The sequence below is a fragment of the Salmo trutta genome, chromosome 24 (assembly GCF_901001165.1).
Source record: "Salmo trutta chromosome 24, fSalTru1.1, whole genome shotgun sequence".
In the NCBI taxonomy this organism is placed as follows: domain Eukaryota; kingdom Metazoa; phylum Chordata; class Actinopteri; order Salmoniformes; family Salmonidae; genus Salmo; species Salmo trutta.
The window spans coordinates 42987473-43014229 of record NC_042980.1 but is presented as its reverse complement, the minus strand read 5'-3'; the positions used below and the strand labels follow the sequence as shown (position 1 = coordinate 43014229).

The following is a 26757-nucleotide window of genomic DNA, read 5'->3' as shown; positions in this document are numbered from 1 at the left end:
GGAGGAGAGGAGATGAAAAGAGGAGAGGAGGAGAGGAGATGAAAAGAGGAGAGGAGGAGAGGAGATGAAAAGAGGAAAGGAGAGGAAAAGAGGAGAGGAAAAGAGGAGAGGAAAAGAGGAGAGGAGAGGAAAAGAGGAGAGGAAAAGAGGAGAGGAGAGGAAAAGAGGAGAGGAGAGGAAAAGGGAAGAGGAAAAGAGGAGAGGAGGAGAGGAAAGAAAAAGAGGAGAGGAAAAGAGGAGAGGAGAGGAAAAGAGGAGAGGAAAAGAGGAGAGGAGAGGAAAAGAGGAGAGGAAAAGAGGAGAGGAGAGGAAAAGAGGAGAGGAAAAGAGGAGAGGAGAGGAAAAGAGGAGAGGAAAAGAGGAGAGGAAAAGAGGAGAGGAGAGGAAAAGAGGAAAGGAAAAGGGAAGAGGAAAAGAGGAGAGGAAAAGAGGAAAGAAAAAGAGGAGAGGAGAGGAAAAGAGGAGAGGAAAAGAGGAGAGGAGAGGAAAAGAGGAGAGGAAAAGAGGAGAGGAGAGGAAAAGAGGAGAGGAGAGGAAAAGAGGAGAGGAAAAGAGGAGAGGAAAAGAGGAGAGGAGAGGAAAAGAGGAGAGGAAAAGAGGAGAGGAAAAGAGGAGAGGAGAGGAAAAGAGGAGAGGAAAAGAGGAGAGGAGAGGAAAAGAGGAGAGGAAAAGAGGAGAGGAGAGGAAAAGAGGAGAGGAAAAGAGGAGAGAACAGGAGAGGGAAAAAGGAGAGGCTCTCTCTCAGTCCCAGATGTTTTGGAGGCTTTGGTAACCTGTGATTATTCTAGCCACGTCATTGCTAGTGCCTCCACTCTCTCTCTCTCTCTCTCCCTCCATCCTTCAGAATACTGATTCTCCATTTCCTTCTATTTCTGCACACAGACACATGCCCTGCCCTTCCCGCACACACTCTATCTCTCACACACAGACACACTCTCTCACACACGCACACACACACCCACACACACAGACACATGCCCTGCCCTTCCCGCACACACTCTATCTCTCACACACAGACACACTCTCTCACACACGCACACACACACCCACACACACAGACACATGCCCTGCCCGCACACACTCTCTCTCTCACACACAGACACATGCCATGTCGCACACACTCTCTCTCTCACACACACGCACACATACACACACAGACACTTGCCTTGCCCGCACACACTCTCTCTCTCACACACACACACTCACAGACAAACACACACTCACAGACACGCTCCAGCCTCCTTACTGTAGCTTGCTTTCGGAGCAGAGAAGTAAAGCCTAATTGTTTTCCGGCTCCTGAAAAATTCACCCGCAAAGGGACTTACTTAAATCTCTATGAGACTGCAGGTAGCTGTGGAGATGCCAGGGTGACGTAGCTGTGGAGATGCCAGGGTGACGTAGCTGTGGAGATGCCAGGGTGACGTAGCTGTGGAGATGCCAGGGTGATGTAGCTGTGGAGATGCCAGGGTGACGTAGCTGTGGAGATGCCAGAGTGACGTAGCTGTGGAGATGCCAGGGTGATGTAGCTGTGGAGATGCCAGGGTAACGTAGCTGTGGAGATGCCAGGGTGACGTAGCTGTGGAGATGCCAGGGTGTAATAGCTGTGGAGATGCCAGGGTGTAATAGCTGTGGAGATGCCAGAGTGTAGTAGCTGTGGAGATGCCAGGGTGATGTAGCTGTGGAGATGCCAGGGTGACGTAGCTGTGGAGATGCCAGGGTGACGTAGCTGTGGAGATGCCAGGGTGATGTAGCTGTGGAGATGCCAGGGTGACGTAGCTGTGGAGATGCCAGGGTGATGTAGCTGTGGAGATGCCAGGGTGACGTAGCTGTGGAGATGCCAGGGTGACGTAGCTGTGGAGATGCCAGGGTGATGTAGCTGTGGAGATGCCAGGGTGATGTAGCTGTGGAGATGCCAGGGTGACGTAGCTGTGGAGATGCCATGGAACGGTGTTATCAGCATCATCAATATTTTGCCAGTTCAGGATTTCTGAGGAGGACTACAGGTATAATCTCTCTGACTGTGGTGTCGCTGTAGTGTAATGTACTGTAGAGTGCTGTACTGTACTGTAGTGTACTGTAGTGTACTGTTCTGTAGTGTAGTGTAGTGTTATGTACTGTAGTGTGGTGTAGTGTACTGTAGTGTAGTGTAGTGTACTGTACTGTAGTGTAGTGTAGTGTAGTGTAGTGTAGTGTAGTGTAGTGTAGTGTAGTGTAGTGCTATGTACTGTACTGTACTATAGTGTACTGTAGTGTAGTGTTATGTACTGTACTGTAATGTAATGTAGTGTAATATAGTGTAATGTAGTGTACTGTACTGTAGTGTAATGTAGTGTATTGTACTGTAATGTGGTGTACTGTAGTGTACTGTTGTGTAGTGTACTGTGTTGGGACTACAAAGCACAGCGTAATAAGTGAGGGCTGCTTCTTCATCTCTTATGCTGTTTCTGTAGGAGGATGTATTTTCTTCTGCTCTCCTCTCCCAGCAGTGATGTTCAAGCAGTATAAATATGACAGCCTGCATCGACAAGATTCCCAGACCCACCCTGGCATTCTTACTTCCCTATCTCTTCATAACATGCTGCATTCTAATTTAGATCCAGTATGTACTCATAGAATATATATATATATATATATATATATATATAGTGTATTACACTAAAGTACACTACACTACAGTACACAGTACACTACACTACAGTACACTACACTACACTACCGTACATAACACTACACTACACTACAGTACACTACAGTACAGTACATAACACTACACTACAGTACACTACAGTACAGTACATAACACTACAGTACACTACAGTACACTACAGTACAGTACATAACACTACACTACAGTACACTACACTACACTACTGTGTATATATATATATATATATATATATATATATATAACCCTGCTGTAATACAGTAGAAAAGGTGTACACATCATTTCCCTCGTGAATACATGTTGCTGCCATATAAGGGAAATATGTTATAATTATGATGCTTTGCATTGAGATAGGCACAGTAGGAAATAGTCTGGGGAACTATTGACACATGGGCTGGAGCTTGAACGGCGTGACGGCAGAGAGGTTACATAACAGCAGTGCTCCAGAGGAGGACAGAGCGTATTGGATGCAGAGAGTCTGTCTGTACAAGGCACATCACTGAGGCTCGTTTGGCTCTAACCTACTGTAGTCTTGCTTTGGCTCTAATCTTGCTTTCACTGTAACCTAGCCTTGCTTTGGCTCTAACCTAGCCTTGCTTTGACTGTAACCTAGCCTTTCTTTGGCTCTAACCTAGCATTGTTTTGGCTCTAACCTTGCTTTGACTGTAACCTAGCCTTGCTTTGGCTCTAACCTTGCTTTGGCTCTAACCTAGCCTTGCTTTGACTGTAAACTAGCCTTTATTTGGCTCTAACCTAGCCTTGCTTTGACTCTAACCTTGCTTTGACTCTAACCTAGCATTGCTTTGGCTCTAACCTTGCTTTGGCTCTAACCTTGCTTTGACTCTAACCTTGCTTTGACTCTAACCTAACCTTGCTTTGACTCTAACCTAGCCTTGCTTTGGCTCTAACCTAGCCTTGCTTTGACTGTAACCTAGCCTTTCTTTGGCTATAACCTAGCATTGTTTTGGCTCTAACCTTGCTTTGACTCTAACCTAGCCTTGCTTTGGCTCTAACCTTGCTTTGGCTCTAACCTAGCCTTGCTTTGGCTCTAACCTAGCCTTGCTTTGGCTCTAACCTTGCTTTGGCTCTAATCTTGCTTTGACTCTAATCTAGCCTTGCTTTGGCTCTAACCTAGCCTTGCTTTGACTGTAAACTAGCCTTTCTTTGGCTCTAACCTAGCCTTGCTTTGGCTCTAACCTAGCCTTGCTTTGGCTCTAACCTAGCCTTGCTTTGATTTGGCTCTAACCTAGCCTTGCTTTGACTCTAACCTTGCTTTGACTCTAACCTAGACTTGCTTTGGCTCTAACCTTGCTTTGGCTCTAACCTTGCTTTGACTCTAACCTTGCTTTGACTCGAACCTAACCTTGCTTTGACTCTAACCTAGCCTTGCTTTGGCTCTAACCTAGCCTTGCTTTGACTGTAAACTAGCCTTTCTTTGGCACTAACCTAGCCTTGATTTGACTGTAACCTTGCCTTGCTTTGACTCTAACCTAGCCTTGCTTTGGCTCTAACCTTGCTTTGGCTCTAACCTTGCTTTGACTCTAACCTAGCCTTGTTTGACTCTAACCTAGCCTTGTTTGACTCTAACCTCGCCTTGCTTTGACTCTAACCTAGCCTTGCTTTGGTGCTAACCTAGCCTTACTTTGACTCTAACCTAGCCTAGCGTTAACTGTAACCTAGCCTTGCTTTGACTCAACCTAGCCTTGCTTTGGCTCTAACCTAACCTTGCTTTGACTCTAACCTAACCTTGCTTTGACTCTAACCTAGCCTTGTTTGACTCTAACCTAGCCTTGCTTTGACTCTAACCTAGCCTTGCGTTGACTCTAACCTAGCCTTGTTTAACTCTAACCTAGCCTTGCTTTGGCTCTAACCTACCCTTGCTTTGGCTCTAACCTTGCCTTGCTTTAACTGTAACCTAGCCTTGCTTTGGTGCTAACCTAGCCTTGCTTTGACTCTAACCTAGCCTTGCTTTGAATCTAACCTAGCCTTGCTTTGACTCTAACCTAGCCTTGCTTTGGTGCTAACCTAGCCTTGTTTGACTCTAACCTAGCCTTGCTTTGACTCTAACCTAGCCTTGCTTTAACTGTAACCTAGCCTTGCTTTGGTGCTAACCTAGCATTGCTTTGACTCTAACCTAGCCTTGCTTTGACTCTAACCTAGCCTTGCTTTGACTGTAAAAAATAGTTGTCATTTCGTAGCAGATTAGGAGAATTTAAGCAGCAGGTTAGGAAAATGTGGTTAAGGTTAGGAAAATAGTTAGGTTAGTTAAAATGCAACAAAAAAAAATACTTTTGACGTTCATTTGACAAAAGCTGGATCCCTTTTAGCCAGGACCCCTTTTCCGCATTCAAGACAAGGTCATTTTTATTGATCTGTTGTCAGTAGAATAGGTGACCATCATATTAAAAAAGATTCTGCTAATATCATATAACGTGTAGTAGAATTACATGAAATGTTCATGAAATACAACATTTTTCCTGTATAAAGGAATGAAATGTCTCTGATATAGTCTATAAGCCTCTGCCACCATGCATTTATTAACTGCCTAAATTATCATTATCCAATCTACTCATCACATTAGGAATTGTAGGCTTACATTCATCTACAAATGCGATGATAGAGGCATGCAATTCTTTGTTATAAATGTGCATTGTTATGGTGAAAAAGAATTGCTTCCCCAAAACTTACCCGACACATGCTAATAATTAGACCACAAGCTATCTAGCTAGCTAATTTTGTAAACAGTGATGTTGTTAACACCTGGTTAGCTTAAAACCTCTTAGTGCACAAATACTGTTATCGGGATCAAAATCAAAATCAAAATCGACAACATCCGGTGACGCTGCAGCGCGCCAAATTCAAATTGCAAAATCGTAATATTAAACATTCATGAACATACAAGTGTCCTACATCATTTAAAAGCTTAACTTCTTCTTAATCCAGCCACTTTGTCAGATTTCAAAAACGCTTTAAAGTCCTTCTTTATATCCCAGAAAAGTCAGTTTAGTTGGCGTGTTTGATTCAGTAATCCACCCGTTCCACTAGTTCAACATGCATACAAAGTGAACCCAAAACTTACCAATAAACTTCGTCCAAACAAGTCAAACAACGTTTCTAATCAATCCGCAGGTACCCTAATATGTAAATAAATGATACAATTTAAGACGGAGAATAGTGTGTTCATTACCGGAGACAAATAACGAAGTGCGCGCCCTCATCCACGTGCGCCACAAGACTACAATCCAAATGAGAGCCACTTTGAAAAACTACAAATTCTAGCTAATTCCTCTTTTGGCCGCCTTTCCTTCCAGTTCTCTGCTGCCAATGACTGGAACGAATTGCAAAAATCACTGAAGCTGGAGACTTATATCTCCCTCACTAACTTTAAGCATCAGCTGTCAGAGCAGCTTACCGATCATTGCACCTGTACACAGCCCATCTGTTAAAACCTCTTTGGGCTAGGTGGGACGCTAGCGCCCCACCTCGACAACATCCGGTGAAATTGCAGAGCGCAAAATTTAAAATACAAAAATCTGAATATTAAACATTCATGAAAACACAAGTGTCTTACAGTGTTTAAAAGCTTACCTTCTTGTTAATCCGCTTTGTCAGATTTCAAAAATAAGGAAGTGCGCTCCCTCATCTACGCGCACCACAAGACTACAGTCTAAAATGAGAGCCACCTTGAAAAACTACAACTACTAACTCATTTTTCAAAAAACAAGCCTGAAACCCTTTCTAAAGACTGTTGACATCTAGTGGAAGCCATAGGAACTGCAATCTGGGAGGAATTCCTTTGAATATCCCATAGACAAGCATTTGCATGGGTGGTGACCTCAACAATAAAAAAAATTACGGATGGATTCTCCTCGGGTTTCTGCCTGCCATATCAGTTCTGTTATACTCACAAACATTATTTTTAACAGTTTTAGAAACTTCAGAGTGTTTTCTATCCAATGCTACCAATTATACGCATATCCTAGCTTCTGGGCCTGAGTAACAGGCAGTTTACTTTGGGCACGTCAGTCATCCGAATTTATGAACACTGCCTTAAGAAGTTTTTAACAGCTAACCTAAACTCAAATTCAATCAGACTTGACTTTCCAGTGATGAAATGATCATAGTAGACCCTGTACTGACAGCTCAGGTTCAGGTCTTGACGGGCAAAAAGGTTTCTTTGCTTTTCTGACAGTTCTTTAGTTTTATCTCATTGGTATCACCAATGGTGTTTTCATGATTGCGGGGAATCTGTAAACATATTTTTCCCATTGTCTTTCCTGCCTTGTTAGAGCAGCCAAATACTCCACAGAAAATGACTGTGGTGATAAATCAACTCGTTTTAGGCACTGTTATCATGCAGTTTGGAGTAGCCACTCGGCTGTTGTTGTTGGAAGAATTCATGCGGTGGTCTTCCAACATGGCCACAATTAGGAGTCGTACGTCAACTGCAATATGTTGTGGTTGTCATGTCAATGCTGAAACTCGAGACGGTGGATGGTGGTTGGAAGAGCGCGCTTGTTTGAAATAGAAAACCTTTACGGTAGTTATTGATAAAGCAGAACATCAAGATGAAGCAGCTGCTTTATAAGTGGGATGCACTGTTGAGTGCTACATTCCCGAGGGGTTCATGCTGATTGTACGGAGATTGTGAGAGCCGGTTAAATGGCGTCCCTTGGGAAGGCAAGAACAAGATGTATGTCAGGAGAAGTGCAGAATTTTCATAAGGAGACTTATACTTGGAATACGGAGGAGGAATGGAAAAGAGAAACAGAGAAGGTCTAAGCGGGAGGAAGAAGGTGAGCTTGAGTCGGTTAAAAATGGCAGAAAAAAGGGAGATGGTTTGTTAAAGAAGGGATTAAAAGCAGTAGTGGTAAATGTCAAAGTTGACCAACTGAAGGGGAAGATTCCCGGTGTTTGTGATAATTGTTGTTTGGTGCGACACAGACTGGGTGGTATGAGTGGCAAAACAGAACAGTCATTGTCTGTTCTTTTGAGTTTTGATGTTGAGTCTTTTCCCAACAAAGTGATGTTAGTGTAACAGTATAGCTTCCGTCCCTCTCCTCGCCCCTACCTGGGCCCGAACCAGGGACCCTCTGCACACATCAACAACTGACACCCACGAAGCATCGTTACCCATCGCGCCACAAACGCCACAGCCCTTGCAGAGCAAGGGGAACAACTACTTCAAGGTCTCAGAGCGAGTGACGTCACCGATTGAAACGATATTAGCGCGCACCACCGCTAACTAGCTAGGCCTTTCACATAGGTTACACTCACCCCTTTTTGACCTCCTCCTTTTCCGCAGCAACAAGTGATCCGGGTCAACAGCATCAATGTAACAGTATTGCTTCTGTCCCTCTCCTCGCCCCTACCTGGGCTCGAACCAGGGACCCTCTGCACACATCAACAACAGCCACCCTCGAAGTGTCATTTCCCATCGCCCCACAAAACCCACGGTTTTTGTGCCGAATACATTACGTTGTTACAGGTGTCAAGCTTATGGGCATGTGGCAGCAGTGTGTAGGAGGGAGATTCCTGGGTGTGAGAAGTGTGCAGAAGGGCATGAGATAAAGGAATGTGTAGCTTTGGAGAAAGAAGCGGTATGTGTTACTTGTAGGGGTGCCCATGAGACTGGGGATCAGAAATGTCCCGTGCGAGAAAGGCAGGTTAAGGCTTCCAGGGTTAGTGTAGTGCAGAAGTTGTCATATGCTGAGGCAGTGAAGAAAGTAGAGGAAGATGGGTCAAGGGGGATGGATCCTGAGAGGAGTGGTGTGAGTAGTAGATCTGTATCGGTACAGAGATATCAACCAACAAGTGATATATGTTTCAGTAAGATTGGATTTTGAGCATTTATAGCAATGGTTATCAACTGTACTGCAGGGATGGAACGTAAGTCGCAGAAAATTAAGGTGGTGGTGGCAGCTGCAGAGAGTTATTTGGGTGTGCGAGACTTGTCGTCAAAAGACTTACAGGGTATGTTGAGTGGTGGTGTCCCATCCTTTCAGGTTGTTGACCTGAGGTAGGACTAAATAGATTTAAATAGTGGAGTAGGGTGGTGTTCTTTTTTATTATTATTATTATTATTATTATTTATTTATTGTAGGCGTAGTGTTAGATGGTAGGGCATTTGGTTATTTATACATTTTTTCAGTCTAGTTGTACACCAGTCTAGTAAGTGGCGGTAATGCAACATTTATTGTATGCCAACCGCCATTAAACCTCATCGAAGATGAAGAAGTGCTGAAACTCACACTACAAATTCGAAGTCAATTTGTATCAGTGGCACCTTGTTGAATTTGAATTTTATCGAATACAATATGTTACAATCGTAACCCAAACCAAGCGAAACAACCATATAACATGCCTCACAAAGTGGTTAAAATGTCAGAAGACGTCTGAGTGTCTGTTGCCATAGGCCTCCATGTAAATGCTGAGAAAGACCCTGTCTGCAACCTCCCTGCTCTCGCTCAGTGCCCTGAAAGATTAATTGTGGGTATTCAGTGGCGAGTGGAACATGTGTCAGAAATGACTGTGAATTACACACTGGCTCCTCAGCCAGCCCATGAGTCTAATTACCCAGCACAGTGGGCACCATGGAGAGAGCTGCTACTGCTGCTGCTGCTACCACCTTGTATGCTACAGTCCTGCTCCTGGAGAGGGGAATTGGAGAAGGGAAAGCTGGAGCTAAATACAGAAAGATGCAAAGCTACAAAACAGCACACAAACTGTTTTCTTAACTGCTTATGTGGTATAGAAAAATGTACCTGTCAATGTAAAGGCTGCTATCATTTGCGTACTGGACATGATCTACAAATGCACGTATTCAACAGTGGTGGAAAAAGTACCCACATTTCATACTTGAGTAAAAGTGAAGATACTTGAGTAAAAGTAAAAAATAATTTGGTTTAAAATATACTTAACTATCAAAAGTAAAATAAAAAGTACAAGTCATTTCAAATTCCTTATATTAAACAAACAAGATGGCATCATTTAGCCAGGGGCATACTCCAACATTCAGACATTATTTACAAACGAAGCCTGTGTGTTTAGTGAGTCCACCAGATCAGAGGCAGTAGGGATGTTCTGTTGAAAAGTGCGTGAATTTGACCATTTTCCTGTCCTGCTAAAGCATTCAAAATGTAACAAGTACATTTGGGTGTCAAGGTAAATGTATCGAGTAAAATGTACAATATTTTCTAAAAGAATGTTGTAAAAGTAAAAGTTTTCAAACATATAAATAGTAAAGTAAAGTACAGATACCCCCCAAAATGACTTAACTGTACTTTAAAGTATTTTTCGTTAAGTACTTTACACCACTGGTATTCAACTCAGTTAGCATGATAGTCAAATTGAATAGCAGTGTATTTACATAGATTAGGGAATATCAACTAATTCAATTCAACGTTGACTAGTTGAAATGAGGGGGGGAAATCAGGGTTTGAGGTAGATTGAATAACAGTCAGTGAGTGACAGGTTGGCCAACCACAGTGGTGCCACAGGTCAAACATGATCCCAGTATGTCTCTGTTTGAACCTCAGGACCATTTACTGAACCCTCCCTGGCCCTTCACTAACCATCCCCATAATGCACCACCTCACACAGGCCAATTGTCTCATAGGCTAATGGCCACAGCGTCTATTTCGGGTTTCCAGTGTTCCTGAATAATCACGTGCATGTAAGACGCTGCCATATACTGTTTTACTGCTGAATCTTGAAAGGGCATCGAGTACATTTTCTGTGTCAGTATGTGTGTGGGTTTTGTTTGAGATTTTCTTATTAAGAGTGGCAGTGAGCGTTGGCTGCAGGAAGATACAATGTCAGCTTGATTGTCATCGCCCACGTGTTCTATTTCGAGGCATGGCAGTAGTTTGTAATTTCTGACTAAATGCTTCTTTTCAGCGTTGAACGTTTAAGGATCTTAATAGACTGGTTCATATCGAAGAGACATTTAATGCTGTACTCCTACTGTATTTTTTTGATTTATGGAAAAATCTGGCCAAAGTTACAGCAGTATTTCATAGAATGGAATCTTGGTGCATTTAGATTTTTACATACTTTGTTACTTAGATTTTGTACACATTTTTGGCCCATTTTCATTTTGGTTATACTGAATCACACATCTGTTTTAAATAGGAAATGTATGGTAAAAAACAAACAGATTTGTGTCTTTCAGCTGGTGTGTCAGTCTTTTAGTGACATTGTTAGGGTTGAAAAAGCTACTGGTAATTTACCAAAGTTACAGGAATCTCACAGTAATTTTGGTAATTAACAGAAATTCTAGGACATTCTATCGTACCTTTGGTAATTTATACACTCTTAGAAAAAAAGGGTTCCAAAAGGGTTCTTTGGCTGACCCCATTGTAGAACCCTTTTTGGTTCTAGGTACAACCCTTTTTGGTTCCATATAGAGGACTCTGTGGAAAGGGTTCTTTATGGAACCCAAAAGGGTTCAACCTGGAACCAAAAAGGGTTCCTCAAAGGGTTCTCATTTGAGGACAGCTGAAGAACCCTTTTAGGTTCTAGATAGCATATTTTTTTTTAAGAGTATACTTGAATAGCTTAAACATTTTTTGTATTCATATATAGTAATTATGTATTTTATCTGTGTCCATATTGTCCATACGTTTCTAGTAGCTAGACCATGTGGTTTAATAATTAATGAATTATTAAAACATCTAATCAACAATGGAATTATTTTCAATTACCTCTGCAACAAGTCCAACTATTGACTTTTTTCATAACTTCCACCAGTTTGACGCCAAAACATTGACAACAAATAAGTATTGACAGTAAAATAAATATACAAGTTTGTAATTTTTTTTTTAAGGATATTTGAATGCTGAAACCCTGATTTTAAACACCAATGATATTCACTAAGCTGATGGTTTATATTTAGGATAACGCTTTACAGCTTTGTCATTCAATATTTATTTAAAAATAATTGTAAATCTTGTTTAATTATTTCATATATTTTACATGTGAAAAGGCCACACATGAGATAATTACAGACCACTGTGATAATCTGACATCCTGAAAAGGGTCACTAAATGTCTCGTGATAGATTACATAAAATCCTTGAAAGACACCAAAATTCTGGTAGTTTACTGGTAAACTTTGAAAGTTTCCTGTAATTTACTCCCCCGTCCCTTTTCAATCCTCGACTCTATAGTTGATTCATAGAAAAAAGCCTCTGGACACTTCCACTCAGATGCACATTTCTTTAATGTAGCTGAGCTTTTGGTCAGTGGATCTTCATCAGAGTGATACTATTCTTACCTGTTCTATGGTTGTCCTTCCCCTTTCTCCTCTCCCAGCCACGTGTCCCAAAGCAGCTCCTTGGAGGAGGTTCGTCTGGACGGGGACAAGTTTGTACCTCCGGCCCCCCGTAAGGTGGAGATGAAACGAGATCCAGTCCTGGGCTTTGGCTTTGTGGCAGGCAGTGAAAAACCAGTGGTGGTTCGGTCAGTCACACCAGGTAACACACCAGCCCACCTGTAAACCAATCAGCATTAATGAACCACATCTAACCAATAATGTCACATATAGCCATTAGCAACAGGAAGTACGATTTAGTACTATCCAATGGTGACCAGATGACAAAAGATGGTGACCAGATGACAAAAGATGGCGACCAATGGGTGATGATGACATCCAATGAATGTCCATGTTCATGTTATATTAATTGACCATTCACATTAGGGTACTTCATAAATTAGCCAAACGTAAGCCTAAAGGCCAGAGTACAATGAATTCAGAAAACAAAGATGAATTACTAGCTAGAAACGTTGTAATGTATACCACTGGGGTTCCCTGTGTCTTCGTAGGAGGTCCCTCTGAGGGCAGACTGACCCCCGGAGACGAGATCATCATGATTAATGATGAGCTGGTCAGCTCCGCCCCCAGGGAGATGGTCATCGACCTCGTCAGGTACAGGATCTCAACGTTTCTAATAGCATACCCTGCTGAGTTTAGATAGGATTTATGTTTGTACTGTAGGCCAGTTCTTTCCTGGAACATTGTGATATCAAGCTGTGTGTGCTTTGCCTAGCTGAGTCATTTTCATCACTCGTGAGTCCTTAGCTGGGACAGTAGACAGTAAATGTCTATATGAATGCATTAATGCCTGAAAAGAAACAGCATTCTACTTTTAGGATAATTCCCTCTGTATAGTTCCAATTTGAATACCAATAATAATGTGTAGGTGAATGTAGTGGGTACAGCATTTAGCCCACTGCTGCACCATGCAGGTCCAAACGTATAGCAGTGGGAATTATTTCCATGCGTCTTATTAGATTGATGTGTTTGACTCAGGTGAGTGAGTGAGTGAGGTGAGTGAGTGAGTGAGTGAGTGGCTGAGTGAGTGGCTGAGTGAGTGAGTGGCTGAGTGAGTGAGTGGCTGAGTGAGTGAGTGGCTGAGTGAGTGAGTGGCTGAGTGGCTGAGTGAGTGAGTGGCTGAGTGGCCAGTCCTCTCATGACCTACATGTTGTGGACTGTGGAGTGTGTCTGTACAGCAGATTAGTGCAGTGAAAAATGAGACTAAGGAGCCCAGTGCATCACGGCTCCCCTGGCCTTGCAGTGTGTTGTGCTCTGTCTCAGCAGTAAACTACTGTACCAAAACAGGATTAACGGCCAGGCATGAGGCATCGCTGGAACAGATTGCTGTAACGCTTTATTTGGATACCATCGCTACATGCTCTACAGACTATCTACAAACTATCAGTTAGATTTCAACTAACTATCTAGTAACCCTAAACATAACACTTACACTAACCCTAAACTTAAACCTTACCCCTTAACCTAAACTTAACCCTTACCCTAACCATAAACTTAACCCTTACCCTAACCCTAAACTTAACCCTTACCCCTTACCCTAAACTTAAGCCTTACCCCTTACCCTAAACTTAACCCTTACCCTAACCATAAACTTAACGTTAACCTAACCCTAAACTTAACCCATACCCTACCCTAAACTTAACCCTTACCCTAACCCTAAACTTAAGCCTTACCCCTTACCCTAAACTTAACCCTTACCTTAACCCTAAACTTAACCCTTACCCTTACCCTACCCTAAACTTAACCCTTACGCTAATTGTAAACTTAACCCTTACCCTAACCCTAAACTTAACCCTTACCCTAACCCTAAACTTAACCCTTACCCCTAACCCTAAACGTAACACTTACCCTAACCCTAAACTTAACCCTTACCCCTAACGCTAAACTTAACCCTTATCCTAACCCCAAACTTAACCCTAATCCTAAACTTAACCCTTACCCCTAACCATAAACTTAACCCTTACTCTGACCCTAAACGTAACCCTTACACTAAATCTAAACTTAACCCTAACCCTAAACTTAACCATTACCCTAACCATAAACTTAACCCTTACCCTAACCCTAAACTTAACCCTTACCCCTTACCCTAAACTTAAGCCTTACCCCTTACCCTAAACTTAACCCTTACCCTAACCATAAACTTAACGTTAACCTAACCCTAAACTTAACCCATACCCTACCCTAAACTTAACCCTTACCCTAACCCTAAACTTAAGCCTTACCCCTTACCCTAAACTTAACCCTTACCCTAACCATAAACTTAACGTTAACCTAACCCTAAACTTAACCCTTACCTTAACCCTAAACTTAACCCTTACCCTAACCCTAAACTAACCCTTACCTTAACCCTAAACTTAACCCATACCCTACCCTAAACTTAACCCTTACGCTAATTGTAAACTTAACCCTTACCCTAACCCTAAACTTAACCCTTACCCTAACCCTAAACTTAACCCTTACCCCTAACCCTAAACTTAACCCTTACCCTAACCCTAAACTTAACCCTTACCCTAACCCTAAACTTAAACCTTACCCTGAGCCTAAACTTAACCCTTACACTAATTGTAAACTTAACCCTTACCCTAAACCTAAACTTAACCCTAACCATAAACTTAACCCTTACCCTAACCCTAAACTTAACCCTTACCCTAACCCTAAACTTAACCCTTACCCCTGACCCTAAACTTAACCCTTACCCCTAACCCTAAATGTAACACTTACCCTAACCCTAAACTTAACCCTTACCCCTAACGCTAAACTTAACCCTTACCCTAACACCAAACTTAACCCTAACCCTAAACTTAACCCTTACCCCTAACCCTAAACTTAACCCTTACCCTGACCCTAAACGTAACCCTTACACTAAACCTAAACTTAACCCTAACCCTAAACTTAACCCTTACCCTAACCCTAAACTTAACCCTTACCCCTAAACTTAACCCTTACCCTAACCCTAAACGTAATCCTAACCCTAAACTTAACCCTTACCTTAACCCTAAACTTAACCCTTACCCTTACCCCTAACCCTAAACTTGACCCTAACCCTAACCCTAAACTTAACCCTTACCCATAACCCAAAACGTAACACTTACGCTAACCCTAAACTTAACCCTTACCCTAACCCTAAACTTAAATCAAATTCAAATCAAATGTATTTATATAGCCCTTCTTATGTCAGCTGATATCTCAAAGTGCTGTACAGAAACCCAGCCTAAAACCCCAAACAGCAAGCAATGCAGGTGTAGAAGCACGGTGGCTAGGAAAAACTCCCTAGAAAGGCCAAAACCTAGGAAGAAACCTAGAGAGGAACCAGGCTATGAGGGGTGGCCACTCCTCTTCTGGCTGTGCCGGGTGAAGATTATAATAGAACATGGCCAAGATGTTCAAATGTTCATAAATGATCAGCATGGTCAAATATTAATAATCACAGTTGTCGAGGGTGCAACAAGTCAGCACCTCAAGAGTAAATGTCAGTTGGCTTTTCATAGCCGATCATTGAGAGTATCTCTACCGCTCTTGCTGCCTCTAGAGAGTTGAAAACAGCAGGTCTGGGACAGGTAGCACGTCCAGTGAACAGGTCAGGGTTCCATAGCCTCAGGCAGAACAGTTGAAACTGGAGCAGCAGCACGGCCAGGTGGACTGGGGACAGCAAGGAGTCATCATGTCAGGTGGTCCTGAGGCATGGTCCTAGGGCTCAGGTCCTCCGAGAGAGAGAGAGAAAGAAAGAGAGAAAGAGAGAATTAGAGAGAGCATACTTAAATTCACACAGAACACCGGATAAGACAGGAGAAATACTCCAGATATAACAGACTGACCCTAGCCCCCCGACACATAAACTACTGCAGCATAAATACTGGAGGCTGAGACAGGAGGGGTCAGGAGACACTGTCCGACGATACCCCCGGACAGGGCCAAACAGGAAAGATATAACCCCACCCACTTTGCCAAAGCACAGCCCCCACACCACTAGAGGGATAGCCTCAACTACCAACTTACCATCCTGAGACAAGGCCGAGTATAGCCCACAAAGATCTCCGCCACGGCACAACCCAAAGGGGGGCGCCAACCCAGACAGGAAGACCACGTCAGTGACTCAACCCACTCAAGTGATGCACCTCTCCTAGGGACGGCATGGAAGAACACCAATAAGCCAGTGTAATAGGGTTAGAGGCAGAGAATCCCAGTGGAGAGAGGTGAACCGACCAGGCAGAGACAGCAAGGGCGGTTCGTTGCTACAGAGCCTTTCCATTCACCTTCACACTCCTGGGCCAGACTACACTCAATCACAGGACCCACTGAAGAGATGAGTCTTTAGTAAAGACTTAAAGGTTGAGACCGAGTCTGCATCTCTCACATGGGTAGGCAGACCATTCCATAAAAATGGAGCTCTATAGGAGAAAGCCCTGCCTACAGGTGTTTGCTTAGAAATTCTAGGGACAACTAGGAGGCCTGTGTCTTGTGACCGTAGCGTACGTGTAGGTATGTACGGCAGGACCAAATCGGAAAGATAGGTAGGAGCAAGCCCATGTAATGCTTTGTAGGATAGCAGTAAAACCTTGAAATCAGCCCTTGCCTTAACAGGAAGCCAGTGTAGGGAGGCTAGCACTGGAGTAATATGACCACATTTTTTGGTTCTAGTCAGGATTCTAGCAGCCGTATTTAGCACTAACTGAAGTTTATTTAGTGCTTTATCCGGGTAGCCGGAAAGTAGAGTATTTCAGTATTCCAACCTAGAAGTAACAAAAGCATGGATTAATTTTTCTGCATCATTTGTGGACAGAAAGTTTCTGATTTTTGCAATGTTACCCTTACCCCTAACCCTAAACTTAACCCTTACCCTGATCCTAAACTTAACCCTTACACTAAACCTAAACTTAATCCTAACCCTAAACTTAACCCTTACCCCTAGCCCTAAATTGAACCCTTACCCCTGACCCTAAACTTAACCCTGACCCTAAACTTAACCCTTACCCTAAACTTAACCCTTACCCCTAACCCTAAACTTAACCCTTACCCCTAACCCTAAGCTTAACCCTTACCCTAACCCTAAACTTAACCCGTACCCTAACCCTAAACTTAACTCTTACCCTGACCCTAAACTTAACCCTTACACTAATTGTAAACTTAACCCTTACCCTAAACCTAAACTTAACCTTTACACTAAACCTAAACTTAACCCTAACCCTAAACTTAACCCTTACCCTAACCCTAAACTTGACCCTTACCCTAACCTTATTTGGATACCATCTCTACATGCTCTACAGACTATCTACAATCTATCAGTTAGATTTCAACGAACTATCTAGTAACCCTAAACATAACACTTACACTAACCCTAAACTTAACCCTTACCCTAACCCTAAACTTGACCCTTACCCTAACCATAAACTTAACCCTTACCCCTAACCCTAAACTTAACCCTTACCCTAAACTTAACCCTTACCCTAACCCTAAACTTAACCCTTACCCCTAACCCTGAACTTAACCCTTACCCCTAAACTTAACCCTTATCCTAACTCTAAACTTAACCCTTACCCCTAACCCTAAACTTAACACTTACCCTAACCCTAAACTTAACCCTTACCCCTAACCCTAAACTTAACCCTTACCCTAACCCTAAACTTAACCCTTACCCCTAACCCTGAACTTAACCCTTACCCCTAAACTTAACACTTACCCTAACCCTAAACTTAACCCTTACCCCTAACCCTAAACTTAACCCTTACCCTAACCCTAACTGTAACCTTAGCAAGCAGTTATCAACCGATACACTACATGATCAAAGTATGTGGACTCCTGCTCGTATTACATCTCATTCCAAAATCATTGGCATTAGTATGGAGTTGGGAAGGCTTTCCACTAGATAACACTAACCCTAACACATAGGATTTGTGCTAATCCTATGACGTTACCACATTAAAAGTGACTGAGCTCTTGATTATAGGCCATTCTACTGAAAATGTTTGTCTATGGAGATTGCATAGCTGTGTGCTCGTTTTTATACACCTGTCAGCAACGGGTGTGGCTGAAATAGCCGAATCCACTAATTTGAAGGGGTGTCCAGATACTTTTGTATGTATAGTGTAGTTTGTTGATAGTAGAGCATCTACTGATGGACTATCTAGACTATCCAAATAAAGTGTGACCCAGATTGCTCATCTTGTTATTACATCTTTGTGGGCTTATTTCTAACAGTCATAATCTGCCCACTGTAGGCAAAACAATGCATGACTCAGAGTGGATTAATCGACTTCCGCTGAATTTGACATATTTACCTTTTCAATCTATAATGATGTTTTTGGTTTGTTTGTGTTGTGTTCCCAGGAGCTGCAAAGAATCCATTGTTTTGACAGTGGTTCTACCGTACCCAGTAAGTCTTCCTCCCATCTTCAAACGTTCCATTGAAAAGATTCAGAGCAAACTCCTGGGGAAAAGATTTCAATAGACTGTTTGTCTGCGATGCTGATTGGTTTGTTGACTCTGTGAATCCGAGACAATCCGAGACATGAAACGTGGCCACATGTCTGTGCTTGCTTTGTAACAGGCAGGATACTGCTGAGTGTTCCCCTGGTTAACGCACAGGGACTGCAGTCCAAACACTGAATACTGAACATGGTCCAAGTCCTCTCATGGTAGCTTCAATACCAAGCATGAGAACCCAAGTTAACCTGAACCTGCCATGTCAACAGTTGTTAGTACTAGGGAGGACCATATGGTGACGGATACAATGCCACAGTAACCGCTATTGCGAACGTCAGTGATATCATTTATAGAATTGTTCAATGAGATGGATTTGTGCTGTCATCACCAAAATAGATAATGATTTTAATATAATTCTGTCTATTGTGCTGTGTGTTCAAACTAGCAGAAATCATACTGTGTTGTAACCTGGCTTTCGGAAGCAGATTTCAGAAGTAACTGTAGAGAAAACAATAGTGGTTTATATATTACAAAAGTAGCAATTACATCCAGAAAGGCTGCACAGAACTTGTCAAACTTATTAAATTGAATATTTCACAAACAGCTCTGAAAATTATATAATCTGAGCATTACTGTACATTCTTCTAATTATGTTTCCCTGTACGAAGACTGTCTCTATAGCCTGATAAGTGTTATTATACTGGAAATCACTTCTACTTGAGAAGGAGCTCATCATACAGTGGCTTGCGAAAGTATTCACCCATTCACCCACCCAGAAATAAGACAAAAAAACAGAACTTGAGCATGCATAACTATTCACCCGCTCAAAGTCAATACTTTGTAGAGACACCTTTTGCAGCAATTACAGCTGCAATTTTCTTGGGGTATGTCTCTATAAGCTTGGCACATCTAGCCACTGGTATTTTTGCCCATTCGTCAAGGCAAAACTGCTCCAGGTCCTTCAAGTTGGATGGGTTCGGCTGGTGTACAGCAATCTTTAAGTCATACCACAGATTCTCAATTAGATTGAGGTCTGGGTTTGACTAGGCCATTCCAATACCTTTAAATGTTTCCCCTTAAACCACTCAAGTGTTGCTTTAGCAGTATGCTTAGGGTCCTTGTCCTGCTGGAAGGTGAACCTCTGTCCCAGTCTCAAATCTCTGGAAGACTGAAACAGTTTCCCTCAAGAATTTCCCTGTATTTAGCGCCATCCATCATTCCTTCAATTCTGACCAGTTTCCCAGTCCCTGCCATTGAAAAACATCCCCACAGCATGATGCTGCCACCACCATGCTTCACTGTGGGGATGATGTTCTCGGGGTGATGGGAGGTGTTGGGTTTGCGCCAGACATGGTGTTTTCCTTGATGGCCAAAAAGCTCCATTTTAGTTGACCAGAGTACCTTCATCTGACCAGAGTACCTTCTTACATTTACATTTACATTTAAGTCATTTAGCAGACGCTCTTATCCAGAGCGACTTACTTCCATATGTTTGGGGAGTCTCACACATGCCTTTTGGCAAACAACAAACATTTTTGCTTATTTGTTTCTGGCCACTAAAGTGGTCCTATGGACAGATACTCCAAACTCTGCCGTGGAGCTTTTCAGATCCTTCAGGGTTATCTTTGGTGTCTTTGCTGCCTCTCTGATTAATGCCCTCCTTGCCTGGTCTGTGAGTTTTGGTGGCAGGTTTGTTGTGGTGCCATATTCTTTCCATTTTTTAATAATGGATTTAATGGTGCTCCGTGGGATGTTCAAAGTTTCTGATATTTTTTTATAACCCAACCTTGATTTGTACTTCTCCACAACTTTGCCCCTGACCTGTTTGGAGAGCTGCTTGGTCTTCATAGAACCGCTTGCTTGGTGCTGCAGACTCTGGGGCCTTTCAGAACAAGTGTATATATACTGAGATCAGGTGACAGATCATGTGACACTTAGATTGCAAACAGTTGGACTTTATTTAACTAATTATATGACTTCTGAAGGTAATTGGTTGCACCAGATCTTATTAAGGGGCTTCAGAGCAAAGGGGGTGAATACATATGCACACACCACTTTTCCATTTGTTATTTTTTTAAATTATTTTAAACAAGTTAATTTTTTTCATTTCACTTCACAAATTTGGACTATTTTGTGTATGTCCATTACATGAAATCCAAATAAAAATCAATTTAAATTACAAGATGTAATGCAACAAAATAGGAAAAACGCAGACGGGGTGAATACTTTTGCAAGGCACTGTAAAAGCACCTTCAGTTCGCTTGAAAGGGAGAAGGGGGAGAGAGACAGAGTGAAGGGAGAGAGAGAGAGACAGAGTGAAGGGAGAGAGAGAGAGAGAGAGAGAGAGAGACAGAGTGAAGGTAGAGAGAGAGAGACAGAGTGAAGGGAGAGAGAGCGAGACAGAGTGAAGGGAGAGAGAGAGAGAGGCAGAGTGAAGGGAGAGAGAGAGGGACAGGGAGAGAGAGGGAGAGAGAGAAAGAGAGAGATAAGGGAGAGAGAAAGAGAGAGAGTGAAGGTAGAGAGAGAGACAGAGTGAAGGGAGAGAGAGAGGGACAGAGTGAAGGGAGAGAGAGAGGGACAGAGTGAAGGGAGAGAAAGAGGGACAAGGAGAGAGAGGGAGAGAGAGAAAGAGAGAGATAAGAGAGAGAGAAAGAGAGAGTGCTGTGTGTTCCAACTCTAGCAGAATTCATGCTGTGTTGTAACCTGGCATTGGGAAGCAAATGTCACATTTTTCATATTACAAAAGTAACAATTACATTCAGAAAGGCTGCACAGAACTTGGAAAACGTATTAAATTGAATCATTTCAAAAACAGCTATGAAAATTATATAATTTGAGCATTCATTTCTTCTAATTATATTTCTCTGTATGAAGTCTCTGTAGCATGGTAAGTGTTAATATACTGAAAACTACCTCAACATAAAAGCACCTTCCGTTCACATGAGAGAGAGAGGGAGAAGCAGAGAGAAAGCGGGGGAGAGAGAGAGAGAGAAATGGCTGAATTTGCTGTTACTTCCCCGAAGGGGAAGACCTGTTGCCAACTGTTTATTTAATTCTGTTTCTCCCACCGACCCCCACCCCTAGTCACCCAAATCTGCGTTCATCAGTGCAGCCAAAAAGGCCAAGTTAAAGTCTAATCCAGTGAAAGTCCGCTTCGCAGAGGAGGTCATCATTAACGGTCAAGTCCCGGTAAGACCTACAGCACTGTACTGAAACAATCCATCCCTCTCTGTCTCATGTGATTGTATACCAGTGTTCTCCAAAAGCTAAAAGCATGCACCAACGATAATGACTTTGAATCTTCTAGTATTGCAAAATACGTTACACAGTTAAACTGTATTGGACATAGTCGTGTTCTTCTTCACATTGCCATTACTGATAGTTATTTCCATTATCTTCCCCCACTTCACAGTGTAGCCCACTGATCAGCATGGAAGCTATAGTAATCATCTCCATTTCACAGTGTAGCCCACTGATCAGCATGGAAGCTATAGTAATCATCTCCATTTCACAGTGTAGCCCACTGATCAATATGGAAGCTATAGTAATCATCCCCATTTCACAGTGTAGCCCACTGATCAGCATGGAAGCTATAGTAATCATCCCCATTTCACAGTGTAGCCCACTGATCAGCATGGAAGCTATAGTAATCATCTCCATCTCACAGTGTAGCCCACTGATCAGCATGGAAGCTATAGTAATCATCTCCATCTCACAGTGTAGCCCACTGATCAATATGGAAGCTATAGTAATCATCCCCATTTCACAGTGTAGCCCACTGATCAGCATGGAAGCTATAGTAATCATCTCCATCTCACAGTGTAGCCCACTGATCAATATGGAAGCTATAGTAATCATCCCCATTTCACAGTGTAGCCCACTGATCAGCATGGAAGCTATAGTAATCATCCCCATTTCACAGTGTAGCCCACTGATCAGCATGGAAGCTATAGTAATCATCTCCATTTCACAGTGTAGCCCACTGATCAATATGGAAGCTATAGTAATCATCCCCATTTCACAGTGTAGCCCACTGATCAGCATGGAAGCTATAGTAATCATCCCCATTTCACAGTGTAGCCCACTGATCAATATGGAAGCTATAGTAATCATCTCCATCTCACAGTGTAGGCCACTGATCAGCATGGAAGCTATAGTAATCATCTCCATCTCACAGTGTAGGCCACTGATCAGCATGGAAGCTATAGTAATCATCCCCATTTCACAGTGTAGCCCACTGATCAATATGGAAGCTATAGTAATCATCCCCATTTCACAGTGTAGCTCACTGATCAATATGGAAGCTATAGTAATCATCCCCATTTCACAGTGTAGCCCACTGATCAATATAGAAGCTATAGTAATCATCCCCATTTCACAGTGTAGCCCACTGATCAATATGGAAGCTATAGTAATCATCCCCATTTCACAGTGTAGCCCACTGATCAGCATGGAAGCTATAGTAATCATCTCCATTTCACAGTGTAGCCCACTGATCAATATGGAAGCTATAGTAATCATCCCCATTTCACAGTGTAGCCCACTGATCAATATGGAAGCTATAGTAATCATCCCCATTTCACAGTGTAGCCCACTGATCAGCATGGAAGCTATAGTAATCATCCCCATTTCACAGTGTAGCCCACTGATCAATATAGAAGCTATAGTAATCATCCCCATTTCACAGTGTAGCCCACTGATCAATATGGAAGCTATAGTAATCATCCCCATTTCACAGTGTAGCCCACTGATCAATATAGAAGCTATAGTAATCATCCCCATTTCACAGTGTAGCCCACTGATCAATATGGAAGCTATAGTAATCATCCCCATTTCACAGTGTAGCCCACTGATCAGCATGGAAGCTATAGTAATCATCTCCACTTCACAGTGTAGCCCACTGATCAATATGGAAGCTATAGTAATCATCTCCATTTCACAGTGTAGCCCACTGATCAGCATGGAAGCTATAGTAATCATCCCCATTTCACAGTGTAGCCCACTGATCAGCATGGAAGCTATAGTAATCATCCCCATTTCACAGTGTAGCCCACTGATCAGCATGGAAGCTATAGTAATCATCTCCATCTCACAGTGTAGCCCACTGATCAATATGGAAGCTATAGTAATCATCCCCATTTCACAGTGTAGCCCACTGATCAGCATGGAAGCTATAGTAATCATCCCCATTTCACAGTGTAGCCCACTGATCAGCATGGAAGCTATAGTAATCATCTCCATTTCACAGTGTAGCCCACTGATCAATATGGAAGCTATAGTAATCATCCCCATTTCACAGTGTAGCCCACTGATCAGCATGGAAGCTATAGTAATCATCCCCATTTCACAGTGTAGCCCACTGATCAATATGGAAGCTATAGTAATCATCTCCATCTCACAGTGTAGGCCACTGATCAGCATGGAAGCTATAGTAATCATCTCCATCTCACAGTGTAGGCCACTGATCAGCATGGAAGCTATAGTAATCATCCCCATTTCACAGTGTAGCCCACTGATCAATATGGAAGCTATAGTAATCATCCCCATTTCACAGTGTAGCTCACTGATCAATATGGAAGCTATAGTAATCATCCCCATTTCACAGTGTAGCCCACTGATCAATATAGAAGCTATAGTAATCATCCCCATTTCACAGTGTAGCCCACTGATCAGCATGGAAGCTATAGTAATCATCTCCATTTCACAGTGTAGCCCACTGATCAATATGGAAGCTATAGTAATCATCCCCATTTCACAGTGTAGCCCACTGATCAATATGGAAGCTATAGTAATCATCCCCATTTCACAGTGTAGCCCACTGATCAGCATGGAAGCTATAGTAATCATCCCCATTTCACAGTGTAGCCCACTGATCAATATAGAAGCTATAGTAATCATCCCCATTTCACAGTGTAGCCCACTGATCAATATGGAAGCTATAGTAATCATCCCCATTTCACAGTGTAGCCCACTGATCAATATAGAAGCTATAGTAATCATCCCCATTTCACAGTGTAGCCCACTGATCAATATGGAAGCTATAGTAATCATCCCCATTTCACAGTGTAGCCCACTGATCAGCATGGAAGCTATAGTAATCATCTCCACTTCACAGTGTAGCCCACTGATCAATATGGAAGCTATAGTAATCATCTCCATTTCACAGTGTAGCCCACTGATCAGCATGGAAGCTATAGTAATCATCTCCATCTCACAGTGTAGCCCACTGATCAATATGGAAGCTATAGTAATCATCCCCATTTCACAGTGTAGCCCACTGATCAGCATGGAAGCTATAGTAATCATCTCCATCTCACAGTGTAGCCCACTGATCAATATGGAAGCTATAGTAATCATCCCCATTTCACAGTGTAGCCCACTGATCAGCATGGAAGCTATAGTAATCATCCCCATTTCACAGTGTAGCCCACTGATCAATATGGAAGCTATAGTAATCATCCCCATTTCACAGTGTAGCCCACTGATCAATATGGAAGCTATAGTAATCATCTCCATTTCACAGTGTAGCCCACTGATCAATATGGAAGCTATAGTAATCATCCCCATTTGACAGTGTAGCCCACTGATCAGCATGGAAGCTATAGTAATCATCTCCATCTCACAGTGTAGCCCACTGATCAATATGGAAGCTATAGTAATCATCTCCATCTCACAGTGTAGCCCACTGATCAGCATGGAAGCTATAGTAATCATCTCCATTTCACAGTGTAGCCCACTGATCAGCATGGAAGCTATAGTAATCATCTCCATCTCACAGTGTAGGCCACTGATCAGCATGGAAGCTATAGTAATCATCTCCATTTCACAGTGTAGCCCACTGATCAGCATGGAAGCTATAGTAATCATCCCCATTTCACAGTGTAGCCCACTGATCAATATGGAAGCTATAGTAATCATCCCCATTTCACAGTGTAGCTCACTGATCAATATGGAAGCTATAGTAATCATCCCCATTTCACAGTGTAGCCCACTGATCAATATAGAAGCTATAGTAATCATCCCCATTTCACAGTGTAGCCCACTGATCAATATGGAAGCTATAGTAATCATCCCCATTTCACAGTGTAGCCCACTGATCAGCATGGAAGCTATAGTAATCATCTCCATTTCACAGTGTAGCCCACTGATCAATATGGAAGCTATAGTAATCATCCCCATTTCACAGTGTAGCCCACTGATCAATATGGAAGCTATAGTAATCATCCCCATTTCACAGTGTAGCCCACTGATCAGCATGGAAGCTATAGTAATCATCCCCATTTCACAGTGTAGCCCACTGATCAATATAGAAGCTATAGTAATCATCCCCATTTCACAGTGTAGCCCACTGATCAATATGGAAGCTATAGTAATCATCCCCATTTCACAGTGTAGCCCACTGATCAATATAGAAGCTATAGTAATCATCCCCATTTCACAGTGTAGCCCACTGATCAATATGGAAGCTATAGTAATCATCCCCATTTCACAGTGTAGCCCACTGATCAGCATGGAAGCTATAGTAATCATCTCCACTTCACAGTGTAGCCCACTGATCAATATGGAAGCTATAGTAATCATCTCCATTTCACAGTGTAGCCCACTGATCAGCATGGAAGCTATAGTAATCATCTCCATCTCACAGTGTAGCCCACTGATCAATATGGAAGCTATAGTAATCATCCCCATTTCACAGTGTAGCCCACTGATCAGCATGGAAGCTATAGTAATCATCTCCATCTCACAGTGTAGCCCACTGATCAATATGGAAGCTATAGTAATCATCCCCATTTCACAGTGTAGCCCACTGATCAGCATGGAAGCTATAGTAATCATCCCCATTTCACAGTGTAGCCCACTGATCAATATGGAAGCTATAGTAATCATCCCCATTTCACAGTGTAGCCCACTGATCAATATGGAAGCTATAGTAATCATCTCCATTTCACAGTGTAGCCCACTGATCAATATGGAAGCTATAGTAATCATCCCCATTTGACAGTGTAGCCCACTGATCAGCATGGAAGCTATAGTAATCATCTCCATCTCACAGTGTAGCCCACTGATCAATATGGAAGCTATAGTAATCATCTCCATCTCACAGTGTAGCCCACTGATCAGCATGGAAGCTATAGTAATCATCTCCATTTCACAGTGTAGCCCACTGATCAGCATGGAAGCTATAGTAATCATCTCCATTTCACAGTGTAGCCCACTGATCAATATGGAAGCTATAGTAATCATCCCCATTTCACAGTGTAGCCCACTGATCAGCATGGAAGCTATAGTAATCATCTCCATTTCACAGTGTAGCCCACTGATCAATATGGAAGCTATAG

At 42.5% G+C, this 26757-nt stretch overlaps 1 protein-coding gene across 2 annotated transcripts in view; it reads left to right on the top strand.

The window, feature by feature from the left end:
* LOC115161348 (FERM and PDZ domain-containing protein 4-like) overlaps nucleotides 1-26757 on the top strand; it is a 76873-nt gene that overhangs the window by 36219 nt on the left and 13897 nt on the right. For both annotated transcript variants that reach the window (XM_029712265.1, XM_029712264.1), the window contains exons 3-6: nucleotides 11980-12140; nucleotides 12490-12592; nucleotides 18323-18368; nucleotides 21503-21607. In XM_029712265.1, the coding sequence (XP_029568125.1) occupies nucleotides 11980-12140; nucleotides 12490-12592; nucleotides 18323-18368; nucleotides 21503-21607 (415 nt within the window). The remainder of the gene's footprint in view (nucleotides 1-11979; nucleotides 12141-12489; nucleotides 12593-18322; nucleotides 18369-21502; nucleotides 21608-26757) is intronic.